The 25,419-nt window shown below is 44.4% G+C and overlaps 1 protein-coding gene across 2 annotated transcripts in view; it reads right to left on the bottom strand.

The window, feature by feature from the left end:
- The window catches only part of NRP2 (neuropilin 2), a 126,193-nt gene that overhangs the window by 77,706 nt on the left and 23,068 nt on the right, over positions 1 to 25,419 (bottom strand). For both annotated transcript variants that reach the window (XM_004378255.2, XM_004378259.2), the window contains exons 3-5: positions 9,529 to 9,710; positions 2,096 to 2,326; positions 885 to 1,040 (exon numbers count right to left, since the gene is read on the bottom strand). In XM_004378255.2, coding sequence (XP_004378312.1) covers positions 885 to 1,040; positions 2,096 to 2,326; positions 9,529 to 9,710 — 569 coding nt within the window. The remainder of the gene's footprint in view (positions 1 to 884; positions 1,041 to 2,095; positions 2,327 to 9,528; positions 9,711 to 25,419) is intronic.

The raw sequence follows: 25,419 nt of genomic DNA, 5'->3' as shown, positions 1-25,419 counted from the left end.
CCATGAGGACTTTGATGAAAAAAACAAAAGCAACACCCAGAACAAAACCCAGTGACGCTCCTGCAGGCCAGGCTGCTATGTGTGTACCTATGCATGTGGAGAGCTGCCCACAACCCAGGCAGCATTCCCCCAGCTTCAATCATGCTAAAGTGTTTCTTTAGTCCTAAAAGTTGTCATTGAAATTTTCTAAATGAGAATGGGAGTATATTTGAAGCCCATGTCCAAGAGGACCTGACTTGAAGATGTAACTCATGGCCAGAGGCTGATGGGCCTCGAATGTAAATTCTGTGACAGCGAGGTCAGAGCTACATTTTTCAAGGCTCTGCACAGCACCTGTCATATAGTAGAAGCTCTAAAAATTAAACTTAGTGGACATATGAAGTGAATGTCCAAAGAAGCTAGGGAAACTTTCCCAGGAGCAGAGATGTTTAACGTGCAAATATATATATATAAAGAGAGAGACTTAAAATTGCTCACTTTTGTGACAATGGCCACTGAGTCTTGGAGAGGGAGAAAATTGGCCCTGTACTAAAAAATGTTAGCACAAGAGGGGACCCTAGGTAGATCATCCTAACTAGCTTTCCTTTTATTCATAGATGAGGAAACTGAAGTTTGAGATCAGAATAACTTTCCTTGAGAGTAACTAATTCTTTGTACACATTTTTTTTTTTTAAGAAATGAGCAACCAGCTCAACATCTGCTCTTTTCTCATTAAACTCTGCCTGGCAAAAGGATGCGACTCCCACTCCTTGGATTCTGACGCCACTGCCAAGTTGGTTGAGTTCCCATGTCCTTTTCTCAGCAGAGGTCAGTCTCTCTTCACCTGTACATCCTCACAGCCCTAATGCAAGGACAGGCCAGAGGGTCCCAACCAGCCCACTCACTCTCTAGTGGTTCTTGCTGAACTAGGTAGTAACGTGCAGAGAAGCCATCCTTGGCTACCGCCATGTCCGTATGAAAGGTCAGTGAGAGGATCCCTGTAGAAGAACGGAGTTCGGAGGGTGTCTTGGTCCCACAGTACTTGCCAATCAGGGGGCCAACTGGACATGCAGGAGAAAGAGACCAGCAGAAATGGAAACATCAAACTCAGCATTCAATACATTCTCCCTTTCCACCATTGCATCACATTCAATAGAGCATCACTTTGTACAATTTGATATAAAAAGAACAAACAAAAATATGTTTTAAGAACAAGTCTGATATTTTTCTTATCTATTAAAAAGTATTTTAACTGACATGGCCTTATTCTGTTCTCACAGCTCTGGGAGTTGGACAGGAAAGGTATCTGTTTTACAGAAGGAATTGAGGTTTGGAGAGGTCACGTGACTTTTCCTTGTTCACACAGCTAGGAAATAGCAGAGCTAGGACTCAAACCCAGGTTTTCTGACTAAATCATATGCTTTCCCCAGGAAGTAATGTTGCTCTTCTTGCTTAGCCATCAAGTCTCCCTTATACTGGAAAATACTTGGGTGACTACGAAAGTGAAAGATTGGTTTCTTTGCTGATATTGACTATGCCCAAGACCTATGCTGGTCTCCACCTGAGAAGTATAGGTTCCTCTTGGCCTTGGATGGTGCCTTATCCACATTTATGGCTATACTGATAATAAAAATAATTATAGTAATAATAATGATGATGATAGTCGCTAACTTATACAGATAAGACACAGACAGGTTAAGTAACTTGCCCACGGTTGCCCAGCTGGTAAACAGCAGAGCCAGGATTCAAACCCAGTCAATCTGGCTCTAAAGTCCTTGTGTTAAAGCATAGGGGTTGGTCACTGAGTCACTTTCTAAGGAAATCCCGATAACTTGGAGTGAAAAACAACACCATCTATAGGTTTGCTCATCCTTACCCAAGTATCTACACAGTCTTCTATCCTTTTCTAAAGAAGTATCTCTAAGAAAGGAGATTGCCTTTCCATAGTTTTTCTCAAATCATCCTTGGCTAAGCAGAAGATAAAGTCATCATGGGTCATATAAGAACCCTAAGGAGCTTTGAAGTCTTTGTTCTCCTTTTTTTATTGTTACTAAAGCAATTAACAGGCAAAGGACAAACTACTGAGAAGTGTCTCTGTGACAGTGACTTCACTCACCATGTGGAATGCCATCCCAGATGTCCAGCCAATCATATTTGCAGTCTCCCTCTCCCACCTGCAAAGGGTCATGCTCCAGGTCAAAGGTCAGAAACTGCAGGATGATCTCCATCTTGGGTTTGGCCAGGATGGTAAAGGTGCAGTCCAAGTTGTGTGGGTACTTCTCAGGGAACCCAGGCGATTCGATGGTCCCATTGGGGCTTGTGAAGTTCTTTGAACAATCTTCAGAGCCTGCGTGTAAAAGAACTGTAGCATTAGGAAAGTGGAAGAACATGCCTTTCTTTGCTGCCTATGTTGCATGGGTTATTTAAATGTTTGGGCCCAGATCCCCCTGCTTGCGAAGTTTTTGTTTCCATTGGAGTGGCCCTTGAAGCAACATACACACATCCGCGTGTCCATCCTCTTGAGGATAGAAATTAGGGAGGCACAGCTGGCTTGCTCTACATATTACAGTAAGAGCAGCAATTGAGGAATTTGGGGGATAGCGTAGAAAAAAGTGTGTGTGTATGCATATGTGTGTGTGTCTGAGAGAGAGAGAAAGAGAGAGAGAAAGAGAGAGAGAGATTGATTCTGTTGGAGAGAGGAACAGAGTCTTCTTTCTCAATTACTCAGCTGCTTGCTCCAGAAATGTAAGTTATTTCAATCCTTAAGGAAGGCTTGCTGATTGCCAGCATGGAAAACAATGTTACCCCTTATTTATTGCTGACCTCAACACTAGCCCCTATTGTACCGCAGCCAACTAAGTGCCCCCTTTTCCCTCCAAGATCCAAGGTGCCTCAGGGGAGGGGCAAAGGGGAGCTTGGGTCTCATTCATGTCATGGCTATATTAAAATGAGCTTCTCTGTAGTGGTCAGACAATTAACAATTGACGTTTTTAGCTGGTGGATCACAGCAGAGTGGTTGGGATGTTAAAAGGCCGCTCCAGCAGCAAGTTTGGAAAAATGCAGCAGTGTATTGACATTTGGAAGGCTTCTGGTTCTTTTGTGGAGGGGATGGCCTTGTTTCTCTCCTCAGTGCTGGTGCCTGCTTTCTTGGGACCCTTGGAGGTGTCCCGATTAAATGCCGTTCACATTCGCATCCTGATGCAGGCTTGGACAGCAGTCAGGGCTCTTAAATGGAATATAGCCACCATATCTCCTAATGCCTCTAGGTGGAGTCATATTAAAAGGGCCCTCTTGGTGCTGGAAGGGCCAGTAAGGAACACCGAAGAAGAACTGATGTCTTTGAATCATGGTGTTGGCAAAGAATACTGAATATATCACGCGCTACCAGAAGAATGAACAACTGTCTCAGAAGAAGTACAGCCAGAGTGTTCCTGGGAAGCGAGGATGGTGAGATTTTGTCTCACCTACTTTGGACATGTTATCAGGCGAGACCAGTCCCTAGAGAAGGACATCATGCTTGGTAAAGTAGAGCGTCAGTGAAAGAGAAGAAGACCCTCAAGGAGATGGACTGACACATGCAATGATGGGCTCAAGCATAGCAATGACTGTGAGGATGGCACAGGACCGGGCAGTGTTTTGTTCCATTGTACACAGGGTCACTATGAGTCGGAAATGACTCGATGGCACCTAAAAACAACAACATGGTACTGGAACTCAGCCACCATTTGCCAAGACAAAACCATGAGTGCGGGGAGCACTGCAATCTAGACACAGTGACCCTCGGATACACACGCAGCAAGAACTGATGAGCCTTAACATGGTGGATGGAAATGCTGTACAATGAGAATTGATCTCATTAAGTTCTGATTTAAAAAGAAGGGAAAAACAGGTAGCTGGATTTATGAGGAGGATAATACACACTCTAAGCATGAAGAAAAAAACACACATAAATACTTGATAAACCAGGTGTTTACTGGCAGGAAATGTCCTCTGGAACCATACTGAAATGTAACTATGTGACATCAATACGCTGATCTTAGCTGCTGCAATGGCTTTATCCCCGCCTCCTGGAGCAGGCCCCTCTGCTAGTCTCTTTATTGATAACGGCTTTCTGGAAAGCAGCAAATGTCTGATTGGAAAAGGTGCCATGCGAATGAGTGGGGGAGGGGGAGACTGCAACTTTCTTTAGCACCAGACAGGAAATTCCAATATAGACTCCCTACCCATCCATCACCTCCGCCCTTCTACCCAGAGTTTTGCATTGGCAGGGTGGGGACCAGGGACACGTGAGGAGTGAGAGCTGACCTTTTCAAGGACTCTTTGGGGCTCTCTAAGTGCCACATCTTGGAGGCTCTGCACTCCATCATTGGGGGCATGGCAGCAGCACGGCAGGCCCAGGGCTGCTGAGTGCGCAGCTGGGCGGCAGGAGACGGGTGGGGCAGCCCCCACCCCAGCTTTGTTTACCATTGGATCCCAGCTCCTGTGGGCCTCCTTGGTGGCCTGGGGATGAGGCAATTCAGCAAAGCCAAGCCAGCTGGCAGGTCTTCAGGGGGCCGGGAGGAATTTTGAAAAGGTTAGAGTTTATGGCTGCTGTGTAGCCTTCTTCTTGTGGGCTACTTACAGCAGCCTCAAACACGGCTGGGAGGAAATTAACTCTCTCTTCACAACTTGCTTGGAGAGCTAGCAAAGGCATCCTGATATTCCCTATTGTCATGCTCTTCGAGGACAAGAGACATACCCTCCCTACTGGGAATGGGGAATTTATGGTGGAATCTTTCTTTGGTCCCTCCCATCCACGGCGGGGGCGGGGGCAGGTGTTTCCACAATAGACATCTATCTAGTGAGTCCAAGGGAGGCCTGGAGAAAGAGAGGTTCTAAAGCACACAGGGTCCTGAGGTCCTGCATTCGGCTAGAAAGAAAATTTCAACCTTAGGTAGTTAAGGCAGAAAACAAAATAAAAAAAACCTGTGTATCTCTAATATATGGCTATAAATGGGTATATCCTCTGGCTTACGTTCAACGAGGTAGAAAACGGTTTTATCTGCTTTATGCAGAAAAAAATCAAATCTGTCTATTAAAGTCATGTATTTGTTTCTACTTGCACCATCTCACAGTTTGGAGCATGATCAAAGTGTCAGAAAAAAAAAAAAACAGCTGAATATCAAATGCTGAGAAGAAATTTCAGAAAAGAGTGAACATCCTTGAGACAAAAGTCGAGCCTCGCAGATATCTACCTAATCCAAGATCCTTTTCTGTGATGCATTAAAAGAATCAAAGGTTAAAAAAATAATACAGTCAACAAACATTCAAGTCCACTCAATGCTAAGATTGTCCATGGAGGGGGTGAGGGCAACTCTGTTGTAGTGAATGATTTCATACCAAATGACTCTGGTGTGGAATATGCCTGCCCACAGTTTTTCAACTGTAAATTGTAAAATAACTCTGCAAGCGGAAGAAGAAACGACACGCATAAAGATATTTAACAGATGGATTTATCCAACGTTAAGGTTGGTCTAACCACAAACGGTTATTTCAGTTCCTCAGTTCAGGGAGTAGGGGTACGGGAGGGGTTAAGGGCACTCCAGGTTTTCTCCATCAGTTTTAGAAAAGTCACTGGGAATCAGGAAAGAAAACTTAATCGAACTAGGGTCAAAGGAGCATCAGAAAAGAAACACATTTTCCACTGTTTCAGTTTCCATGGTTACTTTTTAAGTTATTTAAAAATTCCTTTCTTTGTTTTGCTCCTGCTTTGGTGATGTGAGATCTTCTAAGTCTGCAAGTTGTTTTGCTTTACCTTTTTATATGTGGATAATCTAATAATACAGTACAGAAAAGCCAAACCAGTTACCGTTAAGTTGATTCCAACTCAGCGACCCCATATGTTTCAAAGTAGAATTGTGCTCCTTAGGGTTTTCAAGGCTGTGGCCTTTTAGAAGCAGATCACCAGGCCTTTCTTCTGAAGTGCCTCTGGGTGGGCTCAAACTGCCAACCCTTCAGTTAGTAGCCCAGTGCTTAACCATTTGCACCACTAAGGGACTCCATACAATACAGACTCTTATAAATCACTTCACTTAAGGCAGACATGAAGCTCCCACTCCAGGCACACGCCCACTGTCTGAACCCAAACTGTGAGTCAGTCTCTCGGTATCATCCTTCAGGAGGGCCTTGCTAGGGCAATGTGCTGTCGCAGGCTTCCAGAGCCTGCTGTACGGTGATTTGCGTATCTGTGTTTACAGTTTCCCCTTTCTTTCTCTGACTAGCAAACATAGCTGTGTTTGTTTGGATTTCTTCAGCATATTCACGCATTTCTTTCATGTTCTGTGGATGACGTAAACATTGTGAATTTTCTCTCAGGACTCCAACAATGGAATTACGGGTGCAGCATGCGGCACCTGGCTGAATGTTCATCTTCCATCTCAGCTGAGAATTCTGCACCCCTGTGTATCTATATGTTTCATGTAGGTTTGACTTTCATGCTGAGAGTTGGTGTTCTGGATGGGCATGGTGGTGGGTGTGCCTGGCCCTGAGGAGGCCAGTGGGGCCTTCTTTCTCACTTTCCTCACTACAGCAATCTTTCTTCTATGGGCCATCTCAGTCGCTAAAGCAGGCTGCTCCTTTCCCCATGCCCAAACCACCTTCCTTGACTAACCACTATTGTTTTTGGCAGTCTATAGACTTGCTGCCTCTTTGAAATCCTGCTTTAGTCTGTCCTCAAGACAGCAATGCTGAATGATGACTTCCTTTTACTATCTGCTGTTTAAATTTGCATGATGGAGAACGTTAACATTCACTTTTTCTGTGGCTTTCTGGAGAATGCGGCATCATCCCTTATGAAATACTAAGTTGGGAAGCATGAAACCAGAGATGAGCTTCAGTAGCCCTGCTCGTCCTTGCTCTGACTTCTGTTGGCCAGTTCCTGGGAAGACCCTACTTGGAGCTGTTTTCCTTCCACATCAGAACAGGGAGGCTGAGTGACAGCTTTTGCACTAGGGACCTACTACCCTGCTGTCCAATAGATGTTCCAGATTGTCCTGTTCCCCTCCTTGTCAAGATACTTGACTACTCCATCTTTTCCTAACTACAGCATGTTAATCCCACCTTTACTTAGCACTTAGCTCATTCTGCCTCATGTTATAGTTTTCCATTCAATTTTTACATATCTACTCATACAACAACATCTCCTGTGCATCTGTTATGTGCTGAAGGGTTACACATCTGCCTCCCTCACTGTTGTAAGCTGGAACTGAGTCAGTCCCCAACTTATGGCAATCCCATGCACAGTGGAACAAAATGCTGCCCGGTCCTGTGCCATCCCCATGGTGGGTTGTGGATCAGACCGTTGTGATCTGTAAGGTTTTCATTGGCTGGTTTTTGAAAGTAGATCACCAGGCCTTTCTTTCTAGTCCATCTTAGTCTGGAAGCCCCGCTAAAACCTTTTCAGTATCAGCAGCACAAAAGCCTCCACTGGCAGACAGGTGGCGGCTATGCATGAGGTGCGTTGGCCAGGAATCAAACCCAAATGGAAGGCAAGAATTCTATCACTGGACCACCACTGCCCTCTGTCTCCCCTACTAGAGCAGGGCAAACACTCTGGGTTACTTACTCTCTTTTCTCTTCTCTCACCCCACCACCTCCTCAGCTGAGGATGGTAGAGTATGTGTTCCATCAGTGCTTGCAGCATTGACCTGAGGCTTGCACAGGACTCAAGGGAACGTAGATTCAGCTATTCAGGAGCCACACGGGAACCCCAAACCACCGGGTGTCACACAGATTCTGTCAATCTCAGTGGCCTCTTTGTAGTCAGGAGCACAGCAATACAGACTGCTCACTCCTGCGGCAGACGGGTCTTCTCGGGGCTTGTCCCCTGTGACAGCAGGGGCTCCCCCTCTGGCTCCACACAGTTCCCTCTGTCCCTGCCCCTTCATTTGATTGTACAGTTCTTGTTCTCAGGCAGACAAATCCAACAAATATTTAGACAGCACGGATATAAAAAGTGCTTTCAGCAGCTACCACTTCCTTTCAAGAATTGTTTAGTGAAAAAGAAAATATATATGAATAGTTCCCCTCACACTGAACTCAACAGGCGCCGGTCTCGGGCCTCTTGATGACAAGGCCGACAGCGTCCCTTCTAACCAGAACTTCATCCATGAGTTGTAAAACTGAGGCTGCTGCAGAAGGGAAACACACTTACAGATGGAGTGTGAGCCTCTGAGGCGGGGGAGCAGGGAATCGGAGGACAAGCTTCATTTAGCCTTGAGATAATAAGCTCCACACATATTAGGGGGAGAGAAAGACATACTATTTGGAATGCTCAAGTGTAGATGCAGAACCAGCATCTTGTATCAGGGAAGGGAATGAGTAAAATTCTCTGTACCAACCATGGAGTAAATACTGGCCTATAATCTCAGGATCTAAAGTAATTTAAGGAGGACCTAATGAACTTAACACGCTCAACAGCTCTAACCAAAAGGTTGGAGGTTCAAGTACGCCCAGAGGCACCTTGAAAGAAAGGCCTGGTGATCTACTTCCGGAAAATCAGCCGCTGAAAACCCTATGGAGCCCAGTTCTACTCTGACATACACATGAGGTTGCTATGAGTTGGAATTCACTGGTTTTGTTTTTTGTAATGGAAATCAAGTAGACAACAGTCTCCACCACTTTTTCTGCTCTCCTTTGATTGCTTTTCAAGGAGTCAACTTCATTTGGGTTTAGGAAGTGGGGATTTAATGGATAGAGATGGGAAATATGGATCACTAAGGGGGATTTTCTAGGAGCCATATTTGAATTTAAAAGATATTGCATGACCTCATTTCAGGGGTCACAGTAAAATCTTTAGAGACTCTGAACACTGAAAAGATTATGCCTCTCAATCCCATGGAATTTGAAATAAAAGCAACATTAAACCATATAGTAATTGTGAGAAAGTTCAACCAAGTTTTGCTTTTTCCTCTGAGGATTATTTTAATTTTTAAAAACATACAAAAACCAAGTTCTTTCTAAAAGTTTTTTTTTTTCTTATTTATTTGGTGTCCCTGCTCTGCTGTTGCCACAAACCATGCTGGCCTGCCTGCCAGGCAGCACCCAGCACTAACCCTGAACTTGACCTCTCAAGTTGGTTGAAAACCTGAATTGGCTTTGCATCTCCCAGTACCTCCAGGTTCACCTTGAGCCTCTCTTGCCTCCACTGCCTTGCTTAAGCTTGAAAAAACTGTAAACCTTACCATGTGCTAGGAGTCCTGGTAGTGCTCAGCTGCTCACTGAAAGGTTGGCAGTTTGAACCCACCAGCAGCTCCACAGGAGAAAGACCTGGTGATCTGCTCCTGTAAAGATTACAGCCTAGGAAACCCTGTGGGGCAGTTCTACTCTGCCCTATTGGATCCCCATGAGTTGGAATCAACTCCATGGCACACAACAACATGTCTAAGCCCCCTAGATCCTATTTCCCACCCTTCCCTTACATAGCACCTTATGGCCACACACAGATGGCCATGTTCCATCTTCTTCTTGCAGGTGCCCTCCTTCCAGGTCTTTACTGATGACCACACTGACCTGTCTTGAAGATCTCATAACGCAGGGAGAAGCCTGCCCCCTGCCGGGCGTAGTCAGATGTGAACTTGATGTAGAGTACAGAGCCAGAGGAGATGATGGTAGGCGGGGCGATGTTCCCACAATGCTTTCCCAGGAGGTCTGCGGATTCACTGTCCCCATCCCGAATCTCAATGAAGTCATACCTAGGGGAGGATGGCACAAAGGGGCACGTATGAGAAAAGATCACTCTAACATAGGTGTCCCTGGGTGGCGCAAATGCTGAAGTACTTGACTACTACCTGAAAGGTTGACAGTTCAAACCCACCCAGAGGCACCTCAGAAGATAGGCCTGGTGATCTCCTGTCGAGAGGCCACAGCCTTGAACACCCTGTGGAGCACAGTTCTACTCTGCACACATGGGGTCACCATGAGATGGAACCGACTCACGGCAACTAACAAGGAGATGAAAAGGACTACGGTCTCAGCTGACATTCTCTCCATTCACTTATAGACATTCAGGTGCTTCAGACTGATAAAGTGCACTTCAGGTTTGCTCGTATAGACTGGCAAAAATAGACATAAGAAGAAGAATTGCTTTACTAAAGCCACAGAGTGAATGTTGGCTGGATTTTAAAGGCCGTAGCTCTTGCCCACATGAGAGCAGTAGCATCAGTCTATGAGAGATCGCAAAACAAACACATTTCTTCCCTTGGTAGCACCATTTTTATTTCTATCATGATCTCTCTGAATCTCAGTCCCTTTTCTTAGCTCTGTGTCCTGTCCTTACACTTTACTTCACCCCTTTCTGCCTCAATTATCTTATCTGTAAGATCAGGATAGGATGAAGGTTGGGATTGGGGATGGATGAGAAAATATATGTAAGGTGCTCGGCACTGTGCCAGGCACACGGGAGGTTTTAGAGACACTCCTTTGTTGTCCCCTCTTTAAATCTTCTCCTGGGCCATCCTCTCTCATCTTTCTTTCCTAGTGACAATGACTCCTCAACTGCGGGCCACCTCCCTCCCTGAGATGACGCTGCAAAGTTCACATCAGCAATGTCTAGTCAACAACATGTTTTTAAAAGGAATCAGCATATTAGATAAGGCCATAAATACCTCTCTCCAAAAGCTGGGGGTGAATCCCCAGGGACCCAACAACTCTGAGCACATAACTATTAGCCTCAGCAAGAGGCGGAGCAGGCTGCCTCCCTCAACTGAGGTCTGTATTAATTTCTTAAAGTCGAATTGGCCGGGGGCAAGGGGGCCGGCCACCTTGAAGACATCCCTGGCTAGGTGCATGGGATGGCGCACACAGAATGCACCATTTTATCTTTGCAGACACACATTTTTCATCCTTGGTATGTGCTCTGGCAATCTTCATGGTGCTATATTTGTGTTCCCCTTCTCAGCCCCCAGTTAATACTCCTGTCACAACTGCTTAGGTGGGAAACTTCTTCCCCACCAGCTCCCTCCAAATTGCTGGCCACGGTAACATTATTTACTGAAAACCATCCATCTCCCTCTCCCTCCCTCTCTGTTTATTTATTTTGAATCAACCTGTTAAAACAACATGTAACAAATCTCTTCATTAAGGGTAAGGAGAGGGGTTAGAAATGCTACCCTCCTTCAGATGCTGCCCGCCTGCTCCTGTCACACACACAGGGGCTGTGGGAGCTGGCTGCCTGCAGGAGAAATGGCTTGTTTAAGCCTCAGTGGCCTGAGGTCTCACTTCAGCCCCCGGGAGCCATATTTCAGATTGCTCAGCCACTTCCAAATAAATAGGCCTGCAAAGGAAGTATAAGGAGTAGACCAGCATGAGTTCATTCTTAGACCCCAGAGGGCTGGAATCCTACAGTCAAAAGAAGCGCTGAAGCAGGTTAAAGTCTGGGCAAGATGAGATTGGCAATGCTTTCCCCAGGAGCTCTGAAGAGACGGTCAGAGATGGAGAAAGGCATTGGGGGTGGGGGAATCTGTTTAGGTCTGCGATTTCAGTGTGGGAGACAGTGCTGAGTTTCAACGTGTGCCTCCTCACTTTCAAAACAAAAGTGAAAGAAGCTTAGCTCATTCTCGGGAAAAAAAAACTCCGAACCTTCTGGAAAATCCCTCCTTGCTATTTCCACATGAGGTGGTTATGGCTGCCCACTCACTCTCTACTGAGTAATAGTGATGCCCCAACAACGTCCTCAAAGGTTGAGAGGCACCATCACCTGTATTCACTGATCAAACTTCATCAAATTCACCCGGAGTAGGGAATTCAGTGCCCTGGGCAGAGGAGCCCCAATTCTAGAATTAGACAGAGCTGAGTTTAGACCCTAGCTCTGCCACTTTCAAGCTGGGTGCCCTAAGGCAAGATACTTAACATTTCTGAGCCTCAGAAAGGTGGTAATAAGAGTAAACTGGGGGTATGCACAGCCTGGTACTTAGTATGTGCCTAATAAATGTTAACGGTTTTTCAGAGTATTATAACCAGTTGCTGTTGAGTCGATTCTGACTCATAGCAACCCCATGTGTGTCAGAGTAGAACTGTGCTCCATAGGGTTTTCAATGGCTGATTTTTTGGAAGTAGATCGCCAGGCATTTCTTCCAAGGCACCTCTAGATGAACTGGAATCTCCAACCTTTCGGTTAGCAGCCTAGCACATTAGCCATTTGCCCCACCCAGGGACTCACACCTGTTTCAGAGAGGAAGCGGCTGGGCCATGGGCAGCAGAAGCGACTTTCCTCTGAGACAGACTGAGTGAGCGGAGGTACAGGATATGCACCAGTATAAATCTGTTCAAACATCTGGGAGGGCATTTTGGCAAAATGTAACAAACCTAACATGCATATACCCTTTAATCAAGCAATCCTACTTCTAGGAATTTTTCCTACGAAAATAATCAAGACAATTTTGCAAAGATACATCTACATCTTTGTTTATAAAAGCATATAGAAAGTAAACAGATGCTTTCTTTATAATAGCACAATGTCTAAATGTCCAATAATAAGGGGCTGGATAAATAAATTTTCATATATTTAGAAAATATAATCTCTGCATTTATAATAAATAGTTCTGCAGGTCTATATTTTTTAATAGAAAAATGCCCATGATACATTATTAAGTTAAAAAAAGCAGATTAAAAATTTGTGTACATATATGCCATAGCCACCCCATATAACAGAGCAGAACTTCCCTATAGTGCTTTCTAGGTTGTAATCTTTGCAGAAGCAGATCTCTATGAGTTAAAATCGACTCAGCAGCACCTAACAACAACCAACAAACATACATATATATAAATACATAATACACACACGCACATACACATATATGTATATAAGCATCTATTATGTGTGGTATGTATGTGTGTGTGTTTTTCTTACATGTCAGTACAGAAAAAAGCCTGGAAAACGATACACTAAAATATTAACACTGGTGACATCTGGGTGATGGAAAATTGGTAATTTTTACTTTCTTCTGTGTTCTTTTCTGTTATCTGAACTGTTTACAATAAACCTGCATTTATTTAATAAACCAAAAATATATAAAGGTGCTTCTATTAAAATACGTTTTAAAGGAGAAGAGCTGAGAAAAATAATTCAGCCCTCATAACTGAGCAGATGAAGAAGTAAGCTCACCATCAGCATCACCACTGTCATCAATCACCTCAAAGAGTCAGAGTGAAGATTAAATAAGACACAGGGCCTCAAAGCACCGAGAATAGGGCCAGGTACATGGCACATGCTCAATAAATACTTTAAAAAACATTTTTTTTTTAAAAGATCACCAGGTAGCTCCAGTCTTTGTGTTATCAATTTCTTTAGGAAATTCAGGAAGGACAAAGAAAAGCCTTGGCATCCCTCTGGCTTCTTCATCCGAAGTGGGAGGATTTTATCTGGTTGCCTAATTGCCCACAGAGAAATTTAGGGGATTAAAAGAATCAACAATGTGGCAGGGCTGCCCAACCTATGTGCCATCTACAAGCCTGCCTCAGTTTACTCAATAGATGTTGTTGTGTGCCATCGATTCTGACTGTCATGGACTAAACTATGTCCCCCTAAAATGTGTGTCAACTTGGTTAGTCCATGATACCCAGTATTGTGTGATTGTCCACCATTTTGTCATCTGATGTGACTTTCCTATGTGCTGTAAATCCTACTTATATGATGTTAATGAGGTGGGATTAGCGGCAGTCATGTTAATGAGGCACGACTCAATCTACAAGATTAGGTTGTGTTTTAAATCAATCTCCTTTGAGATATAAAAGAGAGAAGCCAGCAGAGAGACATCAGGACCTCATACCACCAAGAAAGTAGTGCTAGGAGCAGAGTGCATCCTTTGGACCTGGGGTCCCTGCACTGAGAAGCTCCTAGACCAGGGGAAGATTGATGACAAGGACCTTCCTCCAGAGCCAGCAGAGAGAGAAAGCCTTCCCCTGGAGCTGGTGCCCTGAATTTGGACTTCTAGCCTACTAGACTGTGAGAGAATAAATTTCTTTTCGTTAAAGCCACCCACTTGTGGTTATTTCTGTTATAGCAGCACCGGATAACTAAGAACTGATTCATAGAGACCCTACAGGACAGAGCAGAACTGCCCCATAGGGTTTCCTAGGCTGTAATCTTTACAGGAGCAGATCGCCAGGCCTTTTCTCCCGAGGAGCAGCTGGTGGGTTTGAACCTTGGACCATTCTGTTATCAGCTGAGCACAAAACCATTGTGCCACTGCCTCAAATCCTTTTTTGTAATGTGGCCAGCCACAAATACATCCTGACGTATCTACAAATGCATATAGTGAAAGGATGCATTTTTTTAAGTTTCATATAAATCAATCTTACTAAAAATTTTCTCTCAGAGCTTGTTATTTAAAAGACCTCTTTGGTGAATCCTTTTGTGAAGCAAATAATCAGCCCTTACTTGGACTTCTTAGAAAAACTAGATTTTCCTATCAGGTTTGCTTAAGGGGAAAGGGACTCTGACATCCCCTTCCCTCCAATGCCCTGATTCTGCCCTGCAGACAAGCCCCACTTAACCACATGATCTCCTGGCTGGGCTTTTTGTACAAAGGGTACACTCCAATGACATGCTGACTTCATACAGAATGTCTCATTTACCTCCTGTGTGACTAACTCATTTGGGGAAATTTTTTATTATTAGGGATTTGCTACAGCTGGAGTAAATCTCCTTAGAAATTTCAGTGTTGTCAGGTTAATTTGTGAAGAGCTAGGAAGAGGCTTAGGAAGTTTGTGGCCTTAGAATAAATATGGCTTTGCATTTAGCATCTAATCTTCAGTGTTTGTTTGGTGAAGGAATCTGGGGTACAAACTCCGCACTCACCCCAATGATAGTCAAGCAGGATAACCTGAAAAGCTGTTCCCCTTAGAACACATTATTCATTTTCCGAATGGAAACATAAACCAGCTAACAGACATATTAACTATTGTGTTTGTATTTCATTATTCATAATCTCTCTCAAATGAAAAAATTCCTTTCGAAGCTTTAACACTACCTTTTATTATTTTATTTTATTTTTTTCTGAGCTGAAGTAGCCATCTCTACTCCGGGTTCTTTTTTCTCTTTAGAATCGTTCCCCGGTGCCTTTTTTACTTTTCTCTTCACAGATTCTGACATCTGCATGTGGAACATTTGTCTAGAGAAAGCTTTCTGTACTTTCTCTCTCAACTTCAAAGTCTTAATTTCTGTCCCCAAACCCACATTTGGGGCGTGGGAATCTTGATGGTGGAATTAATTTTAAGAGTCCATGGGAGAGATATGAAAAAGCAACAATCTCATCTCTTCCTCTCATCACTAGGCAAACACGAAAAGAGATTTTCTAGTTTCCATAACTCTACTCAGGCTTACACTGCCCAGCAGGGCACCAAAGGCCAGGGTAACCAAAGGAGCTAGTGCTAGAAAACTCACGAAGCCCAGGCCCTTCATCAGGGCGGAGAAACGTCTAGCCCCTCCAGAGTCTTTGTGGACGTCACGTAGAACTGCTTGTGAGGAGGCTTCTACACCATAGAGTACTTAGGTGCTCTGAGTAAGAGAGCTGGACCAGTGCAAATGGTTAACACACTCGGCTGCTAACCAAAAGGTTGGAGGTTCGAGTTCACCCAGAGGTGCCTGGGAAGAAAGGCCTACCGATCTACTTCTGAAAAACCAGCCACTGGAAACCCTGTGGAGCACTGTTCTACTGTGACACACATGAGGTTGCCATGAGTCAAAATCCACTCAGTGGTAACTGGGTTTTGGGTTACCTACCCCATGGAATTTGGATTTACAAATTAGAACACCTGTGGCCAAGTCCTGGCGTCATTACTTTTGCCAACCAGGCAATGCCTCCTTTCATGCTGCTCACACCATAAAATATTGAAACCATTACATTGTGTACATGCCAGGCCCTTTCCAACCTCCAAGTCTTTGCACTTGCTGTGCCCTCTGCCTGCAGTGTTGTTGTTGTAGAGTGCCATCGAGTCGGCTCCAAAACATAGGAACCCCATGTGACAGAGTACAACCGCACCGCAGGTTTTCGTAGCTGTAATCTTTACAGATCACCAGGTCTTTCTCACACAGAGCCACTGGGTGGGTTCGGACCGCCAACCTTTTGGATAGCAGCTGAGCACTTAATCATTGCACCTGCCTGCAATACGCTTCTTTAACTCTTTCAAGGCTGGTTCCTTCGCATCCTTCAGGCCTAAGTGCAATTTCATGCCCTCAGAGAGGCCTTCCCTGACCACCCTATCTCAGATGGCAACCCTTTATTCTCTATCTCACCATCCTGTTACTTCCTTTGCAGCTATTATCATCATCTGTGAAGGTCTTGCTGGGGACAGATTAACCAGTAAGCAAGGTCCGCATGGGCTTAATTGTGTTTACTTACTAATCAGTAGTGCACAATTTCACCTGAAACCCATGTGAAATTGTGCACTGCAGATTAGTAAGTAAGCACAAGTAAGCCCGTGCGTACCTTGCTTTTTGGGTAAATCTGTCCCTGGGTCTTGCCGATATACTTGTTTATTTGTTTATAATCTGTCTCCTGCATTAGACAGTAAACACCATGAGGGCGGGACTTTGCCTTTCCACTTCTGAATATATAATATCACTTGGTGCCCTGGCACATAGTAGGGCTCACTAACTTTTTTTGAGTGAATAACTGAATGAGGAAATTGACACTGGTGCTATCTGTTAAGAAGATGCATTCTCAGCCGATGATTCTGGGGGGTTTGATATGTTTGGTCCGTTTTATACCTACTGCCTTTGTGTTGCAACACAACCACTGAGCTATTCTGGTTGTATTTGGAAACCAATATGTTGGCTCGTGACTCAAAAACATGAAATATAACATTTTGAGTGGAAGAAACATCTCAAATCATGCTGACAGCATTTTCACTATTAGCAGCAAACAAATCAACTATAATTAAAATGCTGTCAAAGTGATTTGAGATTTTTCTCACACTTTCAAAGTTCCATATTTCATGATTAGATTATCCAGGCCGCAGAATTTATCACCTCCTGGAGTGTCTTTCTTCCAGGAAGGAAGCTCAAAGACGTCTACAAATGCTGTCTTATTAATCCTTACATTGAAACCTGTGGGGAAAATATGAGGGAAAAACAACACTGTCATGTCCAACTCCCCAAAGAAGCAGCTGCCTGAGACGCCAAGAGGCTGCATTGTGCTGAGTTCTCTGGTCAATTCAGGCCCAAAGCCAGGCAGCCTGTTTCTGGGCTCACTCCCGATATCCTGCCTTTATGGAGGGTGGGGTTTTTAAGAATCAAATTGCATTTCTTTGGGTTTCTCGTTTTCATCAGTACCATCCATTTAATAAGAAACTGGTATGAAGTCCCTGTCAAGAAGCCCTGGTGGTGCAGTAATTAAGCATTCGGCTACTAACAGAAAGGTCTGTAGTTCAAACCCATCAGCTGCTTCAAGGGATAAAAGATCTGGCGATCTGTTCCTGTAAAGATTACAGCCTTGGAAACCCCATGGGGCAGTTCTACTCTATCCTATAGTGTCGCTCTGAGTTGGAATCGACTCGAAGGCAACAGGTTTAGTTTAGTTTTATGGAAACCCTGGGTGGTACAAACGGTTAACACGCTTAGCTTCTAACTGAAAGGTTGGAGGTTTGAGTGTACTCAAAGGTGCCTTGGAAGAAAGTCCTGGTGATCTAGTTCTGAAAAAATCAGTCACTGAAAACCCTAGGGAGCACAATTCTACTCTGACACACATGGGGTCACTATGAGTCAGAATCATCTGGGTGCCAATTGGTTTTAACTGGTATTTCAATGGAAAGAGCTCACATTTATTGAGCACGTACTATGCTCGAGGCCCTGGGTTTATACGTTATTTCATTGACTCCTCACACCAGGCCCTGTTAGATTCCCATTCATTTGCAGATGCAGAAACTGAGGCTCAGGGGTCCAGAGAGCTGCCCAAGGTCATACGACAAGGAAAGGTCACAGCCAGGCTTTGAACCAGGTAGTCTCAGTCCAGGGCACACAGGTCTCACCTCTCCTTTGCCTCATTGTTACTAATATCACCACACCAGATCTCTTTTGATTACTATTTGCATGAAATTTTTTTTCCATCCCTCACTCTCAACCTATTGGTGTCTTTGTGCCTAAAGTATATCTCTTGTAGACAGCACATAGTTGGGTCATGTTCCTTTGCCTCACTGTTGAATGACATCTGAGAGCAATGAAAATACCAGACTGCCAAAGCACAAAAGCATTAGAAAGTACCAGGTGTAAAGAAACTTCTTGGTCTCAGGTTTTCACAAAATGGACATACAGTATTTAAGAGACTGAACAGAATCTTGCTCTTTTTTTTTTTTAATAATTTTATTTGGAAACAAAGTCTAAAGGACTTGCCAAAATCCATAAAAAAATCATCAATTGAATCAGTGAGTGGATTTGGAATTCATGGTTTCAAGACTCACCCAGTAGAAATCTAGATTGTAAGTGTTCAGATGGGATAACATTAATGTTTGTAAGTGTGGTATTTTTTATAAGCACATACACACCCGTATGTGAACATATGGCCCCACAGAGTGAGGAAACTGTATCCTATATATTTATAAGCTCTATATTTATAAGGATCATCTACAACATATATTCTTCAGTCCATGGATTTCCAGTAGGATCCACACAGGAGTCTGAGTAGGTTAGGGAACCTCTGTAATTATACGCAAAAATTTTGCCACATTTGTGTCTATGCACATTTTCCTAGGGAAGGGGTCTATGACAAAAAATTCTTAAACTGCTGTTACACAGAAACTTACCTGTCTGTTATGGTGCTGTGTACACAGAAAAGTGTAGCACGTGGGCTTTGTTGGCAGATCCACTTAATTTCCAGCACTCACTAGTGGTGTGACTACAAGCAAGTTACTTAACCTCTCTAAGCCTCAGTTTCTTCATCTATAAAATGGAAATAATATTCCCCACCTGGTGAGTTGGTTGGAAGGATTGCGAAGGTACGTAAAGGCCCAACAGGTGCCAGATGCCTTAGAAGTGCCTAATAGATACAGGCTATTTTTATTATTTGTATTTGGGGCCCTGGTGGCACAGTGGTTAAGAGCTTGGCTGCTAACCAATAAAGGTCAGCAGTTTGACTCCACCAGTCGTTCCTTGGAAACCCTATCGGGCAGTTCTGCTCTGTCCTATAGGGTCGCTATGAGTCAGAATCGACTAAGTGGCAGTGGGTTTATTTTTGTTGTTATCATCAGTGTTATACAAAACAGGAATGTCTGTTTTAGAGGTTAGTGTTTGGGGGGAGAGAAGAGATACATACACATGACACTTTGGAAACCAAGCATGTGAGGATAAAACGAAATGCCATAAAGTTAGAGATTAAACCCATTGCTGTCGAGACGATTCTGACTCATAGTGACCCTACTCCATGTCAATGCCCCCAGCTTTGGTGCTGGAGGGTTGTTTCTAAACCACCCCGTTTGCACAAATCAATCAACAGTGCTTTAGTAACTTCCATTTTTGAGATTTTTATTTCAATCCTGTGTTTCAGAGTCCACACTCTGGACCTGGCCTGCCTGGCTGGGTTCAAATCAGAGCACCCACCTGTGTCATGAAGAACAAGGTAGCCAACATCCCAACAATTTAAGTTAAAGTACATCAGTGGCTTAGCACAGTGCCTGGCACAGTAGACGCTCAATAAATGGATGTCAGTTGTTACTGCTGCTCGTATCATTATTATTATTTGTTATCTAACTCCAAGGCCTCATACAGTTTCAAAGCTGTACGTTTGTTTGTGTATTTGCGTCGGGGCCAGGTACCTTTTTAAGAGCGGCTGTTGGAAGTTTCATTTTCCTCCTTCGATTCTTCCCACCACAAATCTTTGATACTTTGAGCTTCTTATTCGCCATCCCCTCACAGCCAGGGTCACCAGGGTTTTTTGGAAGAAAGGAAATCTGACCACTCAGGAAAGGATGTATGTGGGGAGAATAACCCAAAACAAACTGGAGGAATTATTCCAAAAAAACCTTGAAGGCAAGAAAATGCAAACTACAAATAACATCTATTTATAATTGCTGCTTGTTTTTCCGCAGAAGCCCTGGGATGATGGTGAGGGCCCCGCCGAGCTCATTGTTCCTCACGGAGCAGGCTGCCAAGAATGCCTTTCACCGTGAGGAAAGAGGCTGCTCCAGACAGGGTGTCTGATGAGTCTCCCTGAGGTGAACTGCCAGAGAATTAAGGGCACACAACAAAGGCCCCACCACATCTCCTCCGACCCTCTGGTTGAACCCCGCTTCCCCCTTGGTGCCCGAACTGGCTCCCACAAGGCTCATTCCTGAGGTGGTGGGGCCCTGTCTCTGCTCAGCTCCTGGGCAAGCAGGCACTCTGGAGACAGGCTTGGATGGAACGCAGTTGCTTATGCAAGGAAGGATTTTCTAGACAACAAGTGCCAACGTGAAGTTTAAGGCTTTGGGCAGGCTGTTTTCAGCATGCTGTAGGGTCTTTCTTCTGTCTTCTGTACTCGTTGCCACTGAGTTTATTCCAACTTATGGCGACCCCATGTATTGCAAAGTAGAACTGTTTCATAGGGTTTTCCTGATTGTAATCTTTATGGAAGCAGATAGCCAGGCCTTTCTTCGGCAGTGCCACCAGAAGATGGGTTTGAGCCGCGAACCTTTAGTATAGTAGTTGAGCATAAACTGTTGGTTCCACCCAGGGACCTTTGTCTGCTGTACACATCTCTAAAGTCCTCACCCTCAGCAGTCAACTTAAAGGACCCCTTGCTAGTATTTTGTAATGATACCAGAGTCGGAAGAAGGTAAGATTGGGCCATAGTTTATTTCCATTTGTTTCTGCGTTGGACGCAGCAGCAGCTGCTCATATAGGCCCCCGGCGGACTGGTACTTGGGTGTGAACATGAATCCCAGCAGGGCCAGAGACTCTTAGGACTCAATGGTCCTAAGCTTACCTGAGTTGATCAAGCTCTCATGCATCAATTTGTGTCACCTCCAATACTGGGGAAGCCAGCACAACTTGTACAAGGAAAGGTCATGGAAGCTCCACAGACACATCCAAATTCCCTGAGGGACTGAATTGCTGGGCAGAGGGCTGTGGGGATCATGGAACATCTAGCTCAACTGGCATACACAGTTTATAAAGACAATGTTCTACATTCTACCTTGGTGAGCAGCATCTGGGGTCTTAAAAGCCTTGAGCAGCCATCTAAGATATTCCACTGGTCTCACCTCTTCAGGAGCAAGGGAGAATGAAGAGAACAGGATACAAGGAAAAGATTAGTCCAAAGAACTAAAGGAACACAGCTACCAAGGCCTCCACCAGACTGAGTCCAGTACAGCTGGATGGTGCCTGGCTGGCTACCACCACTGACTGCTCTGACCAGGATCACAACAGAGGCTTCTGGACAGAGCTGGAGAAGGATGCAGAACAAAATTGCAACACACAAACAAGACCAGATTTACTGGCCTGAAAGAGACTGGAGAAACCCCGAGAGTATGGCCCCCAGACACCTTTTTAGCTCAGTGGTGAAGTCACTTCCGAGGTTCACTGTTCAGCTGGGGATTGGACAGCCCCATAAAACGAAACAGGACTAATGAGGCACAGCAGTCCAGGTGTAAGGACTAGAAGGCAGAAGGGGACAGGAAAGCTGGTGATAGGGAACCCAAGGTTGAGTAAGGACAGTGTTGACATGTAGTGGGGTTGTTAACCATTGTCATAAGGCAATATGTGTACTGTTTAATGAGAAACTATTTTGTTCTGTAAACCTTCATCTAAAGTGAGAATAGCAGCACAACTGGAAGAACGTAATCGATGTCACTGAATTATACCTGTAGAAATTTTTGAAATGGTGCATCTTTGGCTATGTATATTTTTACCAAAAAAAAGGTCAAGAAGGGAGAGTGTTAAGATGTCATGGTGTTATTACCCAATGTCATAAAACAGTATGTGTACTGACTGTTTAATGAGAAACTATTTGTTCTGTAAACCTTCACCTAAAGTAAAATAAAAATAAACGAATAAAAAAAAATTTGTGTCACCTCATAAATGGGAACAGGGACCAGTCCTCTGTGCTTCTCAGGGCTGACTGGAAGGGGCATAATGCAACTGGCAGCCACTGAGGGGAAATGAGGGCACATACCCCCAAGCTGCGGTGTGCGACAGTGGTCCTTCACTCTGCCTGGTGAATGGTTTCCTCCTTAACAGATGCTTCCTAACCCTGGCTCTCAGAGGGTCCATGTGAGAGCAAGTTATAACCTCCCATCTGTCTGAAAATGGAAGCCTGCTGGGAACAGAAGGGTACGGGTACCAGGGAATCAATCACTGCATCGGCAAAGTCCTTTTAGTTTTTCCAGAGATTTCAGCTCCGACCATTTTTCTATGCTTCTTTGCTGGCATCCAGTCTCCATAACAAAACTTGGAAAACACAAAACTTGTCTGAAAAACATTCCATGCAGAAATCCAAGCAGAGGCACTTTGAGTGTAGGTGGCAGTTTGTGGGCTGATGGGCCCTGTTCTTGGGTTTCATTCACTCAGAGCTTCAGGTTATAGAGCCCAGAGCTCCTCCTAGCTCCAGGGGCAAACTGGTCCCTGCTGTGCAAAAAGCACACAGTGATAGGCTTCTACTAATGTCTTAAGCAGGAAGGGGCTGCTGCCACGCCAGGGTGGAGATTCTGAATATAGCACTCAGTGGCTAGTCAGCTGAAACTGCTTCCGCCTCTCATCCTGCCACTCTGTCACTGTGCTTTCAATGGCTGCATTCTGAAGGCTCTGTGGCTGTGCCCAGTGCAAACGCAGCCCAGTACATGCAATGCACATTAAAGCAGTCGCCTCTCCCATCACAGAAATGACCCTTCAATTCTGAAGGAACTGGTGGAGGTTTGTTGGGTGTGGAAACAGCACATGTTTATGAATGTTGGGTGTTCTTGGCCGGAGGCTCACAAGATCTTGGAGAAGTATGTCTAGAAAGGACACCAGCTTCTACAGGAAAGGGAATCAGTTTGCAGGAAGTCTCCAGGCAAGATGGGAGCAGTGTGACTCAGACCCTGAAGAGCCTTTCTTTGTCCCACAGCCATAGCCGGCTGTTTGCTGCTGGCTGGCTGGCTGGCCACCATATTGCAGTGGCTAGCAGGGCCCTCCCAGTGTGAGAGGAAGCATTAGTACCAGGGAGGAATTGTGGGAGTCCAAAAGGATAAGAGCCCTGGGGTAGGGGAGAATCTAGAAGTAGAAACTTTCAGAAGAAGAGTCAGGACCCCAACCTTTAACTCAGTAGCCAGCTCTCTGGCTTAGACTAAACCCTGTATTTGCTTGTGCCTCAGTTCCCCAGCAGATAAGACCAAAAATAAAATAATAATAACAATACTTTCTTATCCTCCTACCAGTCTCAAAGGGATGACACATACATAAATCACTTTGAACTTTTAGATGAAAGGTGCTCTATAAACCCAAGGTCTCATCAACTGTAATTGTTACGGTAATTATTTTAATGATAATAATGATGATAATGGGAGATGGGAGGGGGTGTGGAGAGGAAACCTCCTACCCCAAGACAAAGAAAAACTCGTGGGTTAAAACCTGCATCAGGATTCCTTCTGCTCCTAGCTCTCAACCATTTCTTTTAAACTGCCAGTTCCTGAGGTGAAATATTATTTACTCCTTTCCTTTCCAATAAAACAATTATTTGTTCCACCGTTTTCCATCTCACTCACTCTCTGGTGTGTCTAGCTTCACCCTGACAGCTCAGCCATGGACTGTTTACACGTCTCGCTCACCCTCCAAGACTCTGGTTCAGCTCCATTGACACTAAAGGCAGGAGAATTCTCTCCATGTGAGAAATCAATTACTTCCGCTGACACTCTATTACTAGAGCTCACTTCTTCTGATTCCAGATGGAGAGTGAAGGTGGTGGTGGGAATGGCAGGGAATTTGAAAGGGTTAGGGGGGACGGGGTGGGGAGAAGGTGGATGACAGGGAGGCAGACAGAGACTATTGACTGAGAGTCAGGTCTTTAGCTTTGTATTTAAAGACACAGAAAGCTATCTCTCTCCTTGATTGCCCTGCCGGAATCCGGAAGGTGACCACATGGCAGAAAGAGGCAAAGAAAGGAATAAAAAAGAGAAAAGGAAAAGGCTTGTCAAGGATATCTAAAGAAATCAGAGAGGGCCCAAATACCTAAGCGCTGGGACAGCTGATGACAGCTCTTTGGCAGATTGACACAGGCATAAGGAGGCAGCTTTGGTGGAGGAGAAAGGTTGAACATGATTCGAAAAATTGACTGCCTGTTTTCAAATCCTAGCCCTACCATTACTATCTGTGTGATCTCTCAGGGCCTCAATATCTCCATCTGTAAAATGGGAATAAGAGTCCCATAATGTTGTTGTGGGAGTTAAATATGGAAAGTTCTTTGTTTTTTAATATTGTACTTTAGATGAAGGTTTACAGAACAAACTAGCTTCTCGTCAAACAATTAGTACACATATTGTTTTGTGACATTGGTTGCCAACCCCATGACATCTCAACACTCTCCCTTCTTGAACTTGGGTTCCCAGTCACCAGCTTTCCTGTCCCTCCTGCTTTCTAGACCTTGTCCCTGGGCTGGTGTGCCCCTTTAGTCTCGTTTTGTATCATAAACAAAACACCATGTATCTCCTGACACATAGTATAAGTGCAATAAATGTTTGCTATTATTGTCCAGGAGTTCCTGGGTGGTGCAAATGGTTAATACACTTGGCTACTAGCGGAAAGATGGGCAGTTTGAATCCACTCAGAGGCATCTTGGAAGAAAGGCCTGGCAATCTACTTCTGAAAAAAATCAGCCAATGAAAACCCTACGGAGCACAGTTCTACTCTGACACACGTGAGGTTGCCATGGGTCAGAGTCGGCTCTATGGCAACTTACTGTCTCACTGTCAGTTCCAACAAACCACCTACAAGCATATAGTTGAGTATCTAATGGGGTGCAGCAGAAAAATATATGGAGACTGCCAAGATGCTTGGCCACAAAGCTAGGGGGAAAAGGGCATAAAACATCATGTGGATTTTCCTTTATCATGTGGAGCCCTTTGCTGTCCTCCGAAACCTAAGTGCCCAACTTACATATTTTTCTTCCTTCTTTCTTTATGTTTAAATTTTATTTTGACTCAGCTAACATTTTATCAGGGAATGCCCTTCTAGGAAAAAAATTTTGATTATGTAAATTATATCCAACTGTCTACTTTGCAATCAACTGAGATGAGTTGTGAGCACTGGGCCCCATTATGAAGGACGATTATGGAAGCTCCTTTCTAGAAGGAAAGACAAGGGCAACTAATATATTTTTTTTTCCCTCAGATGATCTATCTGGGCAGAAGTAGAAGAATGGAATTAAATTACCTCTTGAGTCTCTCTTAATCCAAAGGTTTATGTCTCCCTGCCACTAAAAGGAAAAAAACAAAAATTTTTTTTTTTTCTACAGGACTCAC

The sequence above is a fragment of the Trichechus manatus genome, unplaced genomic scaffold (assembly GCF_000243295.1).
Source record: "Trichechus manatus latirostris isolate Lorelei unplaced genomic scaffold, TriManLat1.0 scaffold00056, whole genome shotgun sequence".
Classification (NCBI taxonomy): Eukaryota; Metazoa; Chordata; class Mammalia; order Sirenia; family Trichechidae; genus Trichechus; species Trichechus manatus.
Note: the sequence above shows the minus strand (reverse complement) of the source record. Positions and strands in the feature narration are given on the sequence as shown.